We start from the raw sequence: 18,624 nt of genomic DNA, 5'->3' as shown, positions 1-18,624 counted from the left end.
TTTTGCAAAAAGCACCCTCTTAGGAGTCAGAAAACACACATTGGAGTCTCCACTCTGTCACCCAATTCCTGGGCAAACTTGATAACTCAATTTCACCTTTGTTAGTCTCTCATTTTTTCAGTCTTGAATGAGTGTGATAAAAGTAAGATCCAATGATACGCTACAGAGAGAAACACTCTGCAGATGGCAAAGTACCACGTCAACAGGAAACCTGCTATATTTCTGCCACACCCTCTGGGGAGTTGGTTGTTTAATGACAACCTTAATAAAGGAGGAGAAAAGACATTCTCTGCTGTCTGTGCAAGGCCCGGGCTGGGGCATGGGCCATGCTAAGGTCAAGTCAGGGTGCAGCTGCAAAGCATAACCAAGGTGACTCATTTCCCTGATAGCACTGCTGAGAGAACCTCAGGCTCATTCTTGCCCTTTTCCTCTGGCTCAGGCTCACCTCTTGGGATGGAAGACATTTGGCACCAGGGATGGAATATGTCAGGAAGAACTGTCTCTGAGTCTGGGTCTTTCCATTTGAATTTAGAAAAAATTGGGTAGAAAAAAAAATAAAAAAAACAAACCAAAAACCCTGTGCTTTGGCTCTGTGTACTCTGAGCTCTGGCTTACAGCCAGTGTGAACTTGGGCAAGTTCCCTATCTTCTTCAGGCCTATTTCTTCCTCTTTGAACTTGCTGTAATAATTCCTTCTTCCTGGGGTTGCTTGGGGGAAATTTCAAAGAGTTCCTATATATAATGTCTATTTCATTCATAATAAGAAAAAAAATCCGATTTATTTAATTCTGTAAAAGGCTGACTGAATGAAGAATGCATGAGAAAACTGAGGCACAGAAGGGCTTATTCTATCACTTCTAACAACCCAGTTGTTCAGGGCAGAAGTGAAACTGAAACTGGGCCTCTGGCCTCTTGAGGCAGGTGCAAGGGATTCTTTACCTTTTACCATTTGCTTTGCACTTTTCTCTTTTCAATTTCAACCCTTGGGAGTTTAAATTTCCTTTCACCTTCAGGACTCCAGAGTTGATTTTTAAACATACATACACCTATGTCTCAAAGTATATGGCGTATAATATTTATATTTCAGGAAATAGATTAATAGACTCCCAACTCAAGGAAACAGTTACCCCTTTAGTCAGCTTTTTACAAATGGGGACATGCATAGGTTTTGCAATTCCTCTTTTCTATTCTAAGTGGCTTTCCAGAGACCCACTGCCACCTGGGGCAAAGTACACAGCCCCAAGATCGTTCTGAAGGCCAATGGTTTAATTCCCTTTATTGTAGTTTCACATATTGCTGCAGTCAGAAGTAAGTGCAAGCACTCTCTGAGGCAAGCCTCTTGCTGGTTAGTAACTACTTCTCCAGCTTAATTTCTTTGTTCACTTGGAGTTTACATGGAGTTAAAATCCACATTCAGGTACTTGCTGAAGTTGGGAATGGGTGAGACTATCACCTCCAAGAATAATAGGGGATCTCAATGAAATCTCACCATGCAAGTAAAAAAATTAATCTGATGACCACAGCGAGCCATTAAAATTTTTAAAAGGTAATGAAGAAGGGAGAGAAGGGGAGAGGAGTATAATAGCTATGAAAAACTTTTTTTTTTTTTTTTTAAGTAATAAAGGAATATGTGCAGTGAGTGAACACAGACAGCTATCTTGAGTTGGGGGCAAGTTAATTACATTCAAAAAAGACAGCGTCTCCAGAATTTTTCTTTTTCTTTTTTGCAGTGAAATATTTTAGTTCCTTCATATAGAGACATATTACACATGTTAACAACCATGAAAAACAATACAAAATGCCCTCAATTTAACAAGTAGAAAAATATAACTAGTATATATGGCAATTGTGAATCTAATACTGTACAGAAGTAATTTATGGATTTTACAAATAAATTATAGCTTAAATGCCCTTTTAAAATTCTTTTTCCCCCCTAGATGTACACTAGAACTTACAATAGGAAAGGTTCCGAGCCTAGCTATCGCAAATCAGTGCCAGTCAAATGTTCTGCCGACAAGCTCGAAGAATTTCTTATTTGGCTCGTGAAAATATTCATGCAGTTTATTGAGGAGCTTAGGGTCGACTTGGGGGTGCGCCCGGCCTTTGGACTCGTGTAAGCAGCGGTCCCGGCCGCTGTCCCGCAGGCAGTAAAAGCCCTTGGTTTTGTTAAAGTAGAAGTTCGAGGCATTGATCTGCGGCGACAGCCTCAGGAACCTCTCGACCTTTTGGATCTCGGGGAAGGGGTCCCTGATGAGGCGGTCGCCGTCCACGATGTGCATGCGGCGCAGCGAGAAGAAGCGAAGCCAGTTCTGCATGTGCACGTGGTACAGGCTGCGGTTGAGGGCCTTGTAGTCCACGTTGAGCCGGCCATCACGCACCAGGAACTCCTCGATGGACGGGTAGGGCTTGTGCTTCTGCACGTGGTTGTAGAACACTTGGGTGTAGTCGGACAGCACGCGCTCCGACGGGTCCCGCAGGATGAGCAGCAGCCGGATGGACGGATTCATGCTGTGGACCCGCTCAGGCACTTTGGGCGACGTGAAGTACGCGGGGGTCTTTTCCACCGTGAGCTGGTGCAGGGAGGAGAAGGGCATCTGGCTGAGGTACCAGCCCAGGCCTTGGCTGTAATGCTCCTCCCAATCGAAGAAGTGCACCTCGTTCTCGGCGGCCGCCACGTCGGGATGCAGGCTGAGCATCTCCAGCAGCGCGCGTGTGCCGCCCTTGCGCACGCCGATGATGATGGTCTGCGGCAGGTGCTGGGCGGAGCCGTTGGGGGCCGCGCCTTCCCGGATCTCGCCCTGCAAGGTCGCCGCTTTCCTCACAAGCTCCGGCTGGCCCAGCTCGGCCCCGGGCACGGCGGGGCGGGAAGGCACTAGCTGGAGCTGGGCCACCAGCACCACCGCGCCCAGGAGCAGCGCGGCCATGCTGGACACCACGGTGGCTTCACTGGGCGGGGTGCCGCTGGGTCATGAAGCGCTGCAGCGAGGGATGCCTCCGGATCAGTGACACATGGGTGTCGCCGGCTTCCGATTACTAGGAAACAAAGGGGAGAAGTATTAACCCCACATAAATACTGGGCTTAATCAAGCTGACAACTCTGTCGTCTTGGGCACGACATTCACCTCCTGGGGCTTCCTCGGGTCCTTCATCCTATGAAGCAGGGGCGGCAAAGAGTTTCTGTACAGGCAAGAGAGTCAACGTTTTAGGCTTTTGGGGACATATAGTCTCTGTGGCAACTCCAACTATGTTATTTTGCTCTAAAGCACCCATAGACAATACACAAAGAAATGGGTGTGGTTGTGGTCCAATAAAACTTTATTTATGGGCACTGACATTTGAATTTCATATAATTTTCATGGGTCGTTAAATATTCTTCTTCTTTTAATTTTTTTCAAACATTTGTATTTTTACTGCTCTGTTGGCGCTTTTAAAACCAGGCCAAGCTTTGGCCTGCAGTCATAGTTTGCCAACATCTGCTATAAAGGAAAAGGTTGGGAAGGACTTTTGGACCTCGGCAAACATCAGAGAATATCTACTAGCTGCCAGCCCCAGGCAGAAGGGCAAGTGATATGGAAGCAGGCATTGTTTCTGCTCCCCAACCCACTAGGGGCTCCTGATCTAACAGGGCAGGTGAACCTGTTTGAAAGATTGAATGATTAACTTCAATTCTTTACTCTTCCCTGCATCCAATTCTTTCTATAGCCTCATTGTAGGGGGAGTGTACTTCCCAGCAATTTGATTTTGGGTTTTTTTTTATTTGCCACGAGAATAACATGCCCTGGCCAGCCAGCTGCTGGTCCCAGGAGGAAGACAAGAGACACCTGCAGCAGAGCTGCCCCGTCAGTCCCCTGTGTGCAGCCCAGCCATCTCCCTCAGGAGTGAGAATGCATGCTTGTGGTTTTAAGCCAGTGAATTTTGGGGTGGTTTGTATTACAGCACAAATTTTGCAAAGGTTAATTGACACAACCAGACTGCAAGCATCAGTGTGATATATGTTACGATTATAATTTAGGCAGAGTACTGTGAGGGCCTATGTTCATTCATTTTGCCTGAAATGATTAGAGATGTCTTCCTAGTAAAGCAAATGTTTGAAGTGGGCCTAGAGGGATAAACAGGCGAGGTTACTGGAAAGAGCAAAAAACCTTCATGCATGCAAGGGTTTACTATTTATAAAGAACAGGTCTTGCAGTCTGCTCAGTGGATTGTCATTCTAACACTACAGTGTAAGGTAGAAACGCAGGACAGTTATAGAAACACAAGGACACAAAAATTTAGTACATTTCAAAATTCACGGTCCAAATTTAAAATTCTAAATTCAGGGCTCTTCCTGTGAACTGCCTGCTTTATACCTTTTTCTCTTTAACCGAGATTTATCACATTTGGGCATTAAAGTCCCTCAGGAACACGGGCACTGCTGGGCTAGATGGCATGGAGTTCCCAAAGACCCACGAGCCATGGTTGTTGTTTTTAGGGGGCTGATAAGCAGCAATACGTGTTCGACCCTCTCCCGGAAACAGCAGATTGGAAACTCTCTTTTTTTTTTTAAGTTTATTTATTTATTTATTTTTGGCTGTGTTGGGTCTTCGCTGCTGAGCGCAGGTTTTCTCTCTAGTTGCGGCGAGTGGGGGCTCCTCTTTGTTGTGGTGCGCGGGCTTCTCATTGCAGTGGCTTTTCTTGTTGTGGAGCATGGGTTATAGGTGCACGGGCTTCAGTAGTTGTGGCTCGTGGGCTCTAGAGCGCAGGCTCAGTAGTTGTGGCGCATGGGCTTATTGCTCTGCGAAATGTGGGATCTTCCCAGACCAGGGCTCGAACCCGTGTCCTCTGCATTGGCAGGTGGATTCTTAACCACTGAGCCACCAGGGAAGTCCCGGAAACTCTCTTTTAAGTAATCTCTGTCTAAACACGGTTCAGGAAGAGTTGCAGACAGGCCCAGTTTGGAGACTATGGGATTTACAGAGCCAGAAAAATGTTTTCTATCAAGAGGGCCCATCATCTTCTTTATGCCAGGTTTAAAATTCACTTTATTAGCTTAAAACTTGTCTAGAATGTGTAAATAAAGAACAACAGGCAGGACTTCCATGTTTATGATCAGATCAATTGACCTACCTCCCTCAGATATTAACTGTAATAGCCACTTTGTAAAATGTATATTAAAGATCAAGCAATTAAAAAGCTGAAACCTTTAGAAAATCATAGAACACTAGAAAAGGGACTTGCCAAATCACCTGACATACTTATTTAGGAAAAAGAAAGAGAAAAATTTAAGGAGGGTTGGCCAAACAAGATGGGGCTCAAGGTTGGTCTTACTGATTGGATGAGCCCAATTTAATGGGCCATTTGCTTCAGTCAAATGAACGTTTTAGTATGTTTCAGTGAAATTCTATTTCCTTCTCAACTGCCCATATGGGTTGACCAAAGGGACCAGCTGTGCTTGCCTTTTACATGTTCGGGGTATGTGTGTGCATGTGCAAGTGTATGTTTATGTATGTGTGTACACACGTGTATGTGTGTGCGCACATGTGTACGTGTGTGTGCGCGTGTGCAGGGGGTGGGGTGGGTGAAGTGATGGAGAGAGTAGCTTCTCCACACTAAACTGCTATACCCTCTGTGGTGGGTATTGTCATCCCCATCATACAGCTCTGCATCCAGACTTAGGAAACAACCTGATCCTGCAACATCTAAGGGTTAGGGTCAGAGCCCAGATCTGAGATTCATATTATCTGACTATTCATGGTCTTTCCATTCTGTTATGAGGCATCTTGATTAGCACAGTGCACATCTGAGATCTTTTTCCTAAAGGGAAATTACCAGCAGACAGCAGAAGCAAGAAACTAAATATAGTTTGTCCTTTACAAAAACAAAGCAAAAAACAAAAACAAAAACCCTCCAAAACAACCAAAAATCTGGGCAGTTTGTAGTTTAAAAGCTCCTCATTTATAATTTAATAGATTCTAAAATGTATATTTACTTATTCTAAGCCATCTACATTACATTCCAAAAGTACTTGAGGTATATGGAAAAAAAAATCTTAGCTAAAGTCTCGTATGTACACACGTGTGTGTGTGTGTGTGTGTGTGTGTGTGTGTGTGTGTGTATGAAACTTTAGCTAAGTTTTATGTATATATATACACACATATATATTATATATATATACACGCATATATTTGTACATCTAAATATATATAAAATGTAGTTACACACACACAGTGGCCATTGAGAGCCAAGTTCTTCCTGTTGTAGTTTGACAATGTGAATTTCTCAGTGGTACAGAGAGAATTTTTGTGCCTTTTAGTAACATTCTCAGAAAAGGAAAGATCCCCAAGCTCAGGTGAACCTGTAAGCCAGGACATCTGGGCCAGCTGATCTTGACAATGGAATTATGAGCATCAGAGCATCATGTCATTAAGTCCCTGCTTTTCATTTTATGGGTGAGGAGGCCCTGAGGTGACAGGCCCAAGGTCAGGTAGAAAATCAGAGCCTAGAACTTGTGGATCTTGAGTTCCAGTTCTGTACTCTCTCTGTTATTATTGCTATCTCCCTAGCATGTGGTCTTAAAATAATGGCAGTGTTTTGGGGATCCTAAAGAAGAAAGCCCCCCCAAAAAACCTACCTAGCAGTGACAAGCCCTGGCTGCCAACTCCAGAATCAGCTGGTACACAGGGGATACACATATAGCATGTGGGTGAAACTCATTCACTTGTTCTACTCAGTAGAAGAGTTAAAGGAATCACACAGGCTATGGAGTCAGGAATCCTGTCTCCAGTTTTGACTTTGGTCCAAGTGCCTTAACCTCTCTTAGCCTCAGTTTTCTCATCTGTAAAGTGGTAATAATTCCACTTGCCTCAAATGGCTACTTTGGGACTGAAGTGAGATGTCCTATAGAAATGTAACGTGAAGCACATCTGCACTTTATTTTCCATTTATCAAACAAATACTTATTGAATTCATGCTACATAGCTAGCATTTTAGCTAAGCTCTGAGATGAATTCCCCACTTTCACCAATACTTTCTCCCCTCCATTATGCCAACCACGGTGCCTTCCCCATAGGAGTTATGCAGCAGATGAGTTGTGTAAATAAAAAGTGTAACACACAGTTTTACTACATTCTGAGAAAAAACTCAAATCTCCATAGGTGATCAAAAGATGCTCAGGAAAGTAACAGCAACCCCCCTCAAAGGTGATAGCAGCCACTATTTATTTATGTCTCTGACACTTAGTCATATCTTGCCCTAAGACAGATCATGTCTTATTGTTACTTTTATTATAGGTGTTAAAATGACCCACATATGCACTTGTACATTTTCCAGGAGCCCCTTTTTAAAAAGGCATCTTTCATGTAAGCCAGTATTTTCAAAATGTTATCACTCCAACACATAATCACTATATAAAATTAAGGAGATATATTTTGCATTTTTTTTGTCTTCAAAATCCAGTGTGTATACATTTACTCTTACAGGACATCTCAAGGCCACATGTGGCTACTGGCAACTGAGGTGGACAGCAGAGAGGTATTAGAACACTGAGCAGTGTTGCAATTCTTACTCTGAAATCTCTTTAACTGTGGAAAGTGCTTTCTTAATAAGTAAGATACTCTACCCCATTCACAAATTAGGAGCTCCCCAAACAGGAAAAGGACCAGGAAGGCAAGTTTGAACTTGTAAGCAGCACAAAGATAAATTGATTATTCTCCCTCCAGAAGTAAACTAGATACTATCAAAGGAATCTTCTGAAAGTCTGGAGCCCTGAGCTGGCATAGGCACAGACAAAGACTGTTCAACAGAACCTGGAGCCCGAACCACATTCCTCCCAAAAGCAATGATGGCAGCTGCCATCTGTGGACCCTGCTACTAAGCGGACCCTAGGCTGGCAACTTTGCACACAGGACCCCTGTGATGCTCTAGGTGGCAACACCCAGAGTTAGTGTATAAGTAGTTACTGGGCTCCTTGGTTTGTCTTTGGTCTTGTTGAACCATCATGCCAGGCACTGATTCTTTGATGAAGAACAGGATTCCTTGGAATGACCCAGACTTGCTAGAATGAGCATAAAATGAACCCCATCCTTCCCTTTGTAGATGGGTTAAAAGGTCCCCAAAAGAGATCCAGCCCACTCTCTGTTCACTCCCTTTTATCCGGGAGGCTGTCTGCTTCATCCTGCAGTGATAAACCAAGCTCTGAGTTTCAAGAATTCCAAAGACAAGAGTCTTTCCCATCAGCAACACTAGGCGTCCTTGGGCCCCACCATGAAGATGCTGACCACACACCAGGCCTTGGGAACACATGGGAGAGGACACAGGATTTTCCAGATGGAGATTCCCTTGCATTAAAAATTAAATCGAAACTCCTCTTCAGGTCAGGGAGGAACCTAGGATGGGACCTGCCTGCCCCTCCCGCCTCACTGCCCCTTTAAGCCAAGCCCTGATTTTTCTGTTCATTTGAACACACCAAGCTCACACCAGCTCTGGGCCTTGGCATTTACTGCTCCCTCTTTCCAGGATGCTAGCCCCAGGCTTTGCGAGGCTGGCTCTCTCTTGTCATTCAGATTTTATTTCAAATGTTGGCTTTCCCGCAATGTCAGCCCACCCACTCTCCTTTTAATCACTTTCTTTGCCATCATCTTGTTTTATATTCCTCATATACTATCCAAAATTGTTTGCTTGTTTACTGTCTGCCTCTCCACCCAACCAATGTTAATTCAGAGCTTCCTTATCGGTGTCCTGCCTCTTTTTGCTGCATCCTCTGGGGCTGGCGAGATTGCTAGTACACAGTGGGTACTAGAGATGATATTTGCTGAATGAACACATTGAATGTTGTGGAAAGTCAGGCAAATGACTGAAGGCACTGAGAAAGGCTTTTAATTCAGCAGAAAGAGAAACTTAACAGTCTGTCCATTTATGAAAAAGACTGTGTCAAAAAGTAGTGAGTTTTCCCTCCCTAGAGGGTCAAGCAGAAACCAGATGTTAAGAGGGGGACTCAAAATTTCTCATGGCGATTGGACAAGATCACCCGAGAGTCTAAAACATATTTTCATTACAAAAGGAGGGGAAGCAGTGAAATAACCCTTCAAAAATATTTTAATTTTCTCCTTAAGTCTTCTTGCTACATAATTCACATAATGACCTAGATTTCAAATGTAACTAATACAATATATTTGCTCTCAGTCCCACCACTGGAGTATATTCGTGGATAAAATGAAATAACTAGAATATTTAACAGGAGGGAAATTCAGTGCATCGGGAACAGTGACACCTGCGGTCCCTGTGCCTGCAGGAAAAACTTCCCAGTCTCTCAACAAAAGACAGTGACCCAGCTGGCACAGGTGAGAATCTCCTCGGATAACAGGGACGATCAAAACATGGGGACCCAAGTCGTCTAAGGGATCTGACAAAAGGGTTGGAAAGAAATAGATTCCTCCCTGGGTGCCCACTGTGTTTCAGGCAGTAGGCACTCGTGTATAAATTATCTCCCCTAATACTTGTAACGATAGTAAGAGGTGGTTAGTCTCCTTTTATTTTATATATTTTTTTAAGCAATGAAAAGGCAGTGTGCAGTAGTAGAAAAGCAAAGAAGCTTTTGTAATTGGACAGACCCAGGCTAGAATTCTTATACCTAACTGACCTCAGGTAAGTTTATCACCTCTCTGGGGCTCAATGTGCCTTTCTGCAAAATGCACTAAAATCTACTTCATAGGGATGCCATCGTGACTCAATAAGATTACCCACGCCAAAGAGATAGTGCAGTGCCTGGCACTCAGTGGGCATCCGGTGAATGTTAATAGCCTGTCTCTCTCCCCAAGGCAGACATGGAAACATGCTATTAAGGTTAAATGACCTTCTCAAGGTCACAGAACCAGGAAGTGTGATGACTAAAATTCCGCAGGCCATCTGTAAAGCCCATTGTGTTGCTTTGCCTTTGAATGGAGATGCCTTCTGTGGGCAGCGGCAAGTGCATTTCAGGCAGAGGGGAGAGCTTACTCCAAAGAATGATAACATAGCAGGAAGGATAAGAGCTCTTGTGCTGCTCTACAAGAACTGTTTCTCTCCAAGCATCCCCGAGTATTGAGTGATTTAATTTTCTGGAATGCACTGATACCTGAGCCAAGACAGTTTGGTCAGAACTGTCATTTCCATATCTAACCAAACTTCTGAGCAATTAACAGTACAGGATTTTTTGTTCATCTTTAGGAGAAAAAAATGTCTTCACTTTTACCTTTGCAATGCTAACTTAAGAGCGCATGGCAGAGCTGTCAAATTTCCATCCTTGGCAGATCATCTTGGAAACCAAGAAAGAGGAAACAGATTTAGCTCATGCCTGTCAGTCTACAGAAGGACAGTGAGATCTCAAGACTAGCATTAATATTTATTTTCTTGAAATTGCCTACACATGACACTTGTCATCCAGTGTTGACATTCACTTTTGTTTGGATTCACTTATGGTAATTGCTGTGAGGTAGGATGGGGTGGAAAGAGTCCAGGGTAGAAAAGACCCCAGGTCAGTCCACATAATGTTAATAAGTTTCTCTGGGCCACATTGGCTACCTGGGAAAAGGAGGAGTAATTGGCCCTGTCTTCCCCTTGAAAAAGATCAGGACTCTTCCAACACTCCCTCTTCCAGACTTTCTATGCTCTGTTGCTTCCATGGCATGGCTGGGAGGTTCCATATATAAAGGTTACCTGCATAATGAATGTAATTCTTCAGGATTGAAGGAAGGAGGGCCTTGGGCCAACCAGGGAGGGCAGCATGGCGGGGCAAGTCTTTAGGGCCAGAAGATTTCAGTCACAGCGCTTTGCCGAGCTTCTGAGAATTCCATGATACCACGATGATAAAGGCAAACTGCCCCATAGGTAGTCTGAAGTCAACCCATACAACGTTGTTTTCCAAATTAGTGAGAGATTAGGGTTGAAGCATCTAGAAAGGAGTTGCAAGTGGGAGGTGACTAAAGCATCCCCCCAGGAGCTCTGTCTGCCCCATGACAATCACCAGGAACGGTGCTTTGCAAACTTACACGTGCACACTGACCCGCTAGAGATCTAGTTCAAAATGCAGATTCTGATCCAAGAGTTCTGGGGAGAGGCCTGGGAGTCTGTGTTTCAATAAGCTCCCAGGAGAACTGGTCTGCCCACCCATAGCCCTCGGAATGGCAAGAATTCAGTGAGCTTGGAACAACTGTGTTCATTCACATTCAGATCCTGATGCCCTTGGCCTTGGGCTGCGGAAGGCTGACGTGCCTTTGGATTTTGTTTCTTATGATTGTTGGGGCAGTTTGTTTTTAAATCCAGGTTTGGAACCACCTGCGGCAGACAAAATAGAGAGGGATCAGTCCGGTCACAGAGGTGGTGTTATCTGTGGAGGGGGGCAGAGGGGAGATGTTGGAATTCAGAGGATTTAGAGCCAAAAACTCAGGCTCAAATCTCAGCTCTATAACCTAAAATCCACAAGACAGTATTGAAATCTCAGAGCCTTAGATTGAATGCCTTGGCCCAATATATACCAATTTTGAGGATTAAACAGAACGGTCTATGTGGTGCTTACGAAGTTGCCATATTGCCTGGCCCAAGGCAAGCCCTTCAATCGTGGTAGCTATTTTTGTCCCTAAAAAAAGAAGCCTGTGTGGTATAAATGGGAATCAAGGATGATAATTAGTCAAACGCATTTGTTCATGATCCAAAGTACTGCAGTGACTCAACCAGACAGAGGCTTCCAGAAGAAAGGACAGTGACACACAGAAGCAATCCAGGCTCTCTGTCTGGGGAGGGGGCACCCAGAGGGTCCTCCATGAATACCCCCTGCCTGAGTGATGGGCAGCCATATGTGTGCAGTGGGGAGGCCCCCAGGAGGGCTGAGGAGGAGGGGCTACTTCTCCTCAACATGTTTAATCTGCGGTGCTGTGCACAGAAGGCAGCAGTGACCTAAATAAATCCTTCATTAGAAGCAGAAACACACTGGCACAGGCAGAGTTCTGTGACAGGAGGGCGGACAGGGCCTCTCTTATTACTCAGTGCGGCTGAGTGGAAAAGGGGGCCGTGCTAGCAGACAGGAGACAGGAGCTGGCTGCCTCAGTGCACTTGGATATGCACGGCTCGATCCCTGCCCCAGGTGTGACCCAATCTCCCAACAGGTACCATCTGACTGTGGGAACCTCCCTGGCTGAGGTGGACGGCCATGATCACCCCACAGATGGCCAGCACCTATGAAATCTATACACTTCCCCAGAAATGGCAAGGAAAGACACACAGAGCATCAGAGGCCAAAGAACCCTGCACTGTCATCTTGTCCTGTCCGTATCCCTGTTGATGGGGAAACAGGTGGCCACAGAACGGGAACTCCAAGGTCAAGTGTGTAGGGGCTGAAATGAATCAGAAAGCAAGGTCTCCTGATTCCCATGCCACCGGGGCTGAAACACATGGGACTCTGTGTTTCTTTTATGTTGGGACAGGGAACATTAGAATACTTTGCAGCTGAAAATATGTATATACAAGCCAAAGTAAATTCTTCCCCTGGGTGGGCAAAGGTAGAGGGCAGATTTGTCTCATTTCTTGAGCCAGACTGTACAGAGTGAATTTTGTTTCCCCCCAAAATTCAGAGGTTGAAGCCCTTATCCCCAGTGTGGTGCATACTTGGAGATGGGGCCTTTGGGAGGTAAGTAAATATCGATGGAGTCCTGAGGATAAGACCCACAATGGGATGAGGGTCCTTATGAAAAGAAGAAGAGAGATTGGTACTCTGTCTGCCACTTGAGCACACTAGGAGACAGCAAACATCTGCATCCAGGAGAGAGCTCTCACCAGGAACGGAATCTGTTGGCATCTTGGTCTTGGACTGCCCAGACTGGAGAGCTGGGAAAAATACATTTTTGTTGTTGTTTAAGCCACCCGGTCTATGGCATTTTGTTACAGCTACCTGAGCAGACTCATACACAGCCCTTAGAAGAAATAGTAAAGAAAAAGAGTCTGCTTGCAACTGCTTCCACTGTGTAAGTTTTCCCAGAGGTAGCACACAGCGGTCTCCTGGACCAGGCAAGTGATATCAGCCTAGGAAGCCTCCTGGCCAGTGGGGACGGCAGGAAGCAGCCATGTGTGTACGTGGTCTGTCTAAGGAGCCAGCTGCTGTCAGCTCCGGCAGATGTGGCTGGAGACAAGAGACCCGCGTGGGCTGATCTTTGGATTTTTCAAGGTTGAACGATGGATATTTATGTGAAAACTCCTGATTATTATTATTTATGAATGTAATAAATAGCTATCAGTTGCCAAGACAGGTGAAGATGAAAAAAAGAAAAGATTAGAAAGCAAGTCTGCAAAGACTGATGCCTCAGGTGCCCCCCCAAACTTTTACAAGGCACCTATGATGTTTCTAGGATTATACTGAGTTCCTGGGGACACAGAAATAACCCAGTGACCGTCCTCAGAGCACCCTGTAAAGTAGAAGATACAGGTGGAAGGAGACCTGCTACCGTGTTCAGTGTGGGCAGGGATTAGGCACAGCTGCATCAGAGCCCAGGGGAGAGAGGCCACACAGGTAGAAGACCAGGGAGGGCCTGGTGCCGTTCTACCAAAAGGTGATCAATGGCCGGGTATAACCCGGGAGGAGGCTTGGGGTCTGCTCAGCAGACAGTCCCCCAGGGACAATCATCCTAAATGGAGTTTGTAGCAGAATCAGGGCAGGGCAGGGCAGGTTGCGGGGACTCAGCCTGTGCTGGGGTTGGCTGTGGAGGTACAGTCTATGGGGGAGGGTGACAGATACGAGGCTGCAGGAGCCAGCAGGGGCCACGACTTGAGATTCGGAAACACAGTGGAGGGAAAAAGAGCCATGGCAATGGATCAAAGCAAAAAGTGCTGAGCTTGAATCCCAGCAATGCCACTCACAGATTCCAAGATGGGGCAAGTTAATGGAAAATCTTGGAAACTACTGCTCACTTTTGGTCCAAGAGCTTGTTTTTGTCTTTGCTTTGGATATGCATGTTCTTGGTTTAATATGATCATTTAAAGGCAGACATTTAAGTGAGAGCTTAGTACTGACCTTGAAACACGCCGGGGGTGCAGTGAGGACTAAGACATCCCTGCCTGCAAGTCGCTGAGAGGGAAACAGGCATGGACAGAATTAAAGCATGGTGCCATGGCTGGTTTTGATTTTACATTGTCTGTATTTTTGTTTTTTTTCCTTTTTTGAATTAAATTGCTGCTGTTCCTGTAACAGCACTGAATACAGCAATGGTGGTGCATGGATTTTTCCTCCACCCCCTCGCATACACATAGGGCTGTGATTTCTGTTCATCCCTTACTTAAAAATTTTTTAAAAACACTATTTAAGTTAAATATTCCTTTATTCTTAAGCTTCAGGTTTTACAAAATGAATTAGTGTCTCATTTGCTTCTGATTTGAGCTTGAACTTATCTATAATGAATTTACTTTAAACAGGAAACACCTACCTTATTATCTCAGTCATCTTGAAATCTTTAAATGCCATTTAATCTATTGAAAATATCTTGCACTAGACACAAGCTTCTCTGTGATCTCTTGTTATCTCGTTATATTTTCAGTATCTTCAGATTAAATATAACACTCTACAATAATTTCAATCATTGTCAGCCTAGTCATTTATTCTTTCTGAATGTTGCTGCAGAGTGATTTATGGTTTCTTCTTTTAAAATATTTTCAATTTATTATTACTTAAATAACATATTTGAAACGATCTGGCATCTGAGGGAGACATTCAGGAATCCTAAGATGAATTACAAGAGCTCAGAGGGGGCAGGCTGGTGGTTAACAGTGTGGGTTTGAATCCCATCTCCATCCCTTACTCCCTCTGTGTGACCAAGAGCAAGTTACGTGTTCTCTGTGTGCTTCGTTTTTTTTTTTTTTTTTTTTTTTTTACCTGAAATGTAGGGATGGTTACAGTATTAATTTTGTAGGATTGTCATGAGGCTTAAAGGAGATATTTACTACATGAGTGCTAAGAAGAGGGCCTTGCATATAGAAAACCCTCACCAAATGTCATCATCAGCCCTGGCAGGAATTTCCACCGTAGTGGCTGATAAAGGTCTTATTCAGGTAGTCAATATTGCTAACACCGATCATTTCAGGCAGATAAAATGCATCTCCACAAAGTCACCTTTGCTTGAAAGGACCAGTGCACAAGAGTGAGCGTGGTGCTGAGCTGGCGTCAGGAGCTGGGGTCTAGTCCCAAGTTCTGTCCTGACTTCTGTGTGACCTTGGCCAAGACAAAGAAATACTCTAAGCCTCTTTTACAGAAGGAAACAATCGGCCCACAAATGCTAAGAACATCCGCCCTCTTATACCTATCTACAATGCAAAGGCTTTAGAGAATTAAGAAACATTCTTGACTACCAAAGCAAGATACTATTATCCCCTAGGGGCAAGACAGGAATAAAGACACAGACCTACTAGAGAATGGACTTGAGGATATGGGGAGGGGGAAGGGTAGGCTGTGACAAAGTGAGAGGGTGGCATGGACATATATACACTACCAAACGTAAAATAGATAGCTAGTGGGAAGCAGCCGCATAGCACAGGGAGATCAGCTCGGTGCTTTGTGACTACCTAGAGGGGTGGGATAGGGAGGGTGGGAGGGAGGGAGACGCAAGAGGGAAGAGATATGGGAACATATGTATATGTATAACTGATTCACTTTGTTATAAAGCAGAAACTAACACACCATTGTAAAGCAATTATACTTCAATAAAGATGTTAAAAAAAAAGATACTATTATCCAAAATTCCAAACAAAACAATTACTGTTAAAAATAAATCATAAAGTTTTGTCACTTGGCATCAGTCTAAAATTTAATGGGTTAAAGGTAGCAACATGTCTTGAATTTCTACACTGCTAAAGTCCTTTTGATATAAGGGAAAATAATACAGCTTCTAGCAGGAAAGACTGTCCCCTTGGGTAGGGTCTCCCAAACTACCTGCTGCTCTGGTTCTATTCAGATCGTATTCAGCATTCATTTAACAAATATTAATTGAACGTACCACCTGATTAAGAGGTGGATCAGCTAGATTAGAGAACCATCTCCAAAGGATGCTTAGTCACCACCAGAACAGAACAAGATGAAGAAAAATAGCGTTATATAAAAGGCTTCTCAGTGATTAGAAGATATACAATTAAACCAAGCCCTTCAGGCTGGGGTAGGGGCTGAGGGGTTGTGTGTGGTGAGATAAGCCTTCCCCACACCCAACTCCAAAGGGTCAGCTTCAGGACCTCCTAGGTTGGATAGAAGCAGTGGACTCTAGGGCTTTTGCTTGTGTAAGAGAGGGATGTAAGTTTGGGAGTGAGCAAAATTGCTTAAGACAACAGGAAAGGGCTGAGGGCTGCCACAGGGGTCCATTTTCTTGGTTCTGACCACACATAACATTCAGTCTCTCCCTAAATAAATGAAGATGCAACTTTTGAAGAATAGTTGGACCTGCAAAAACCCAATTATCAGCCTGCTTAGCGTAGCCACAACTCAGCCAAGCCCTAAATAGACTTGTTGTGTATCAGGCACTGGGGAATTGGAGATACAGTTTGCATCCTGTTCCTGCCCTCAAATAACTCAGGTACACGCAGGGGTGTAGGGTGTACTGGGAGGCAAATGGAGGGAGAGGAGGCAAAATCTGTGATGACTGCACTAAGGTTAGGGCTGAGAGATGGCTACAGATATGCTGCTTATTAGCAGAAAGATTCATAGATAACAGAATAATGGGTAGACATACATCACACATCAAATTATTTTGGTCTTATTAATGTGTCAAGAGACGAGAAGAATTGTAACAGAGTTGCATTTAGAAATAGTTTGTTTTGTGTTTCAAAATCAAAGATGGAAAGTGGGGTGGGAATGAGTTATCATGTCCCAATAACTGTATTTCTTTCTCCAATTCTTAGTGAACAAGAAGGAAAAAGCAAAGGCATTGGAAGAGGGAGTGAACAAACAGAGGTCTTCATGTGATTTTCTACATTGCTCTTTGTTTTCTGGTGTTGATTAGATTTGACGGAACTTCAGTAGGGCTCATCCATGGGATTCCCCATTCCAGTTCCTTCTGAAAGGAATCTGCTGCATAAAATTGTGTGTGTGTGTGTGTGTGTGTGTGTGTGTGTGGGAGAGAGAGGGAGAGAGAGAGAGAGAGATAGGTCCAATGATGAACTAAGTTTTCAAGACTTCTGCAACTTTCACACCCTCTCAAGGCTATCAATGCACTAACGAAGCTAACACGTGTCTTGAGGTCCTGCCCATGTGATGCTTCCATGACAATGTTTCCAAAGTTGTCAAAGAAAAAATCTGACTGTGTCCCCCTTGATCATTGAGCCACATTGCTTTCCCACTTTGACAACTACCTTCATTCCCCCATCAGCTGGTAGGAACATGCAGGCCTGGCTTTGTACTCCAGATTAGGACCAAACTCAAATTAGCATTGGTGTCCAACATGCCAGGGAAAAGGAGGGGCTTGGCCAAAGCACAAGGGTCCAAATTAAATGAGGTTTTGAAGATTGTGCTGAAATTTATGGTTTGGCTTTCCACAAGTCTCCTTCAAATGTTTAGAGTCATAGGGAGAAAGACATTTAGTGTGAGTCACTAAATTAGATTTCAAGAAGATTTCTTCTTACACATATTACTCTCCTTCTTCCCTCAGACACCACACCCAGGAGTCTATGTGATTCGCTCAAGGCACAGACACCAGGCCTCCTGAGGGCAGGTCCCTTCCGGGCATTGCCCAGGGATACAGGAAGGAGACAGGTCCCCCCCTCAGCCTCCAGGGGACCACTGTGGAAGGGGAAAGATGGATGTGGAAATATAGACTTACAGCCCAATGAGATGGAGGAGGCTCTGGGGTAGACACTATTTTAGCAACTTAAAGGAGGCCAGGAAGGGGAAGTTTGTGACATGCTTCGTGAAAAAATACCTAAGAAACAGTCAGAGGTCTGATGAGGACAAAAGCCAAGCTCACCGCTTTTAACTGACATCCAGGGTAAAGTATATAAACAGAAAAATAGAGCAATAAATAGAACGGTGTGGGAAGATCAAAGCAAGTGAGTTGATATCTGCCGGGGTTTAAATCCTGGCTTAGTTATTTGATCACGGAAAAGCTACCTGCCTCCCTGGGTCTTATTTTTTCCCATCCAAAGATAGGGTATGCTTCCTACCATGTTGAGTAGCTATAAGAATTAGATGAGATATTGCAGAAAAATACCTTAGTCCACCTGACACAGGGTTAGACCCTCAATACATAGGAGTTCAATAAAATTAGTTCAATCAACAGTAGTATGATGAATTAGCTTGAAGAGAAAAATAAAAGGACAATAATAGCAATGAAAATTCAGATTTTTATAACAACTAGGCTGCTCAATAATTGTCGTAAGTAAAGAAAGGAATTGCAACATTCCAAAAATTGACAAGGAAAAGCATTCTTCAGAAAAAGTGGAAAATTTTGAGTATTGAGAGCTATGCAGAGAGAGAGAGAGATGACAAAGAAAACAGCAGAATGAAAAGCACAGAGTGGCTCAATCTAATGTTTTTAAAGGACAACAATTATGAGCTAATTACCCTTTGCACCATCTTTGCAGAGGACCGTAAAGAACTATTTAAGTAAGAAAAGGCGGCAGGTGAAGGCAATTCTGAACACATGAGATTGTT

The 18,624-nt window shown here is 44.1% G+C and overlaps 1 protein-coding gene across 1 annotated transcript; it reads right to left on the bottom strand.

The window, feature by feature from the left end:
• Positions 1-1,937: 1,937 nt before the first annotated feature.
• On the bottom strand, positions 1,938-2,923 carry HS3ST1 (heparan sulfate-glucosamine 3-sulfotransferase 1). The gene has a single exon (XM_068542277.1). It carries the CDS (start codon positions 2,921-2,923, stop codon positions 1,988-1,990), a length of 936 nt encoding a protein of 311 aa, XP_068398378.1. The 3' UTR covers positions 1,938-1,987.
• Between the last annotated feature and the right edge of the window lie 15,701 nt (positions 2,924-18,624).

The sequence above is a fragment of the Eschrichtius robustus genome, chromosome 4, assembly GCF_028021215.1.
Source record: "Eschrichtius robustus isolate mEscRob2 chromosome 4, mEscRob2.pri, whole genome shotgun sequence".
Classification (NCBI taxonomy): domain Eukaryota; kingdom Metazoa; phylum Chordata; class Mammalia; order Artiodactyla; family Eschrichtiidae; genus Eschrichtius; species Eschrichtius robustus.
The sequence above is the reverse complement of the archived record's forward strand: the minus strand, read 5'-3'. Positions and strand labels throughout refer to the sequence as shown.

Excerpts from the sequence above, each read along its gene's own strand:
- HS3ST1 (XM_068542277.1), bottom strand. The coding sequence starts at position 2,923 with ATGGCCGCGCTGCTCCTGGGCGCGGTGGTGCTGGTGGCCCAGCTCCAG.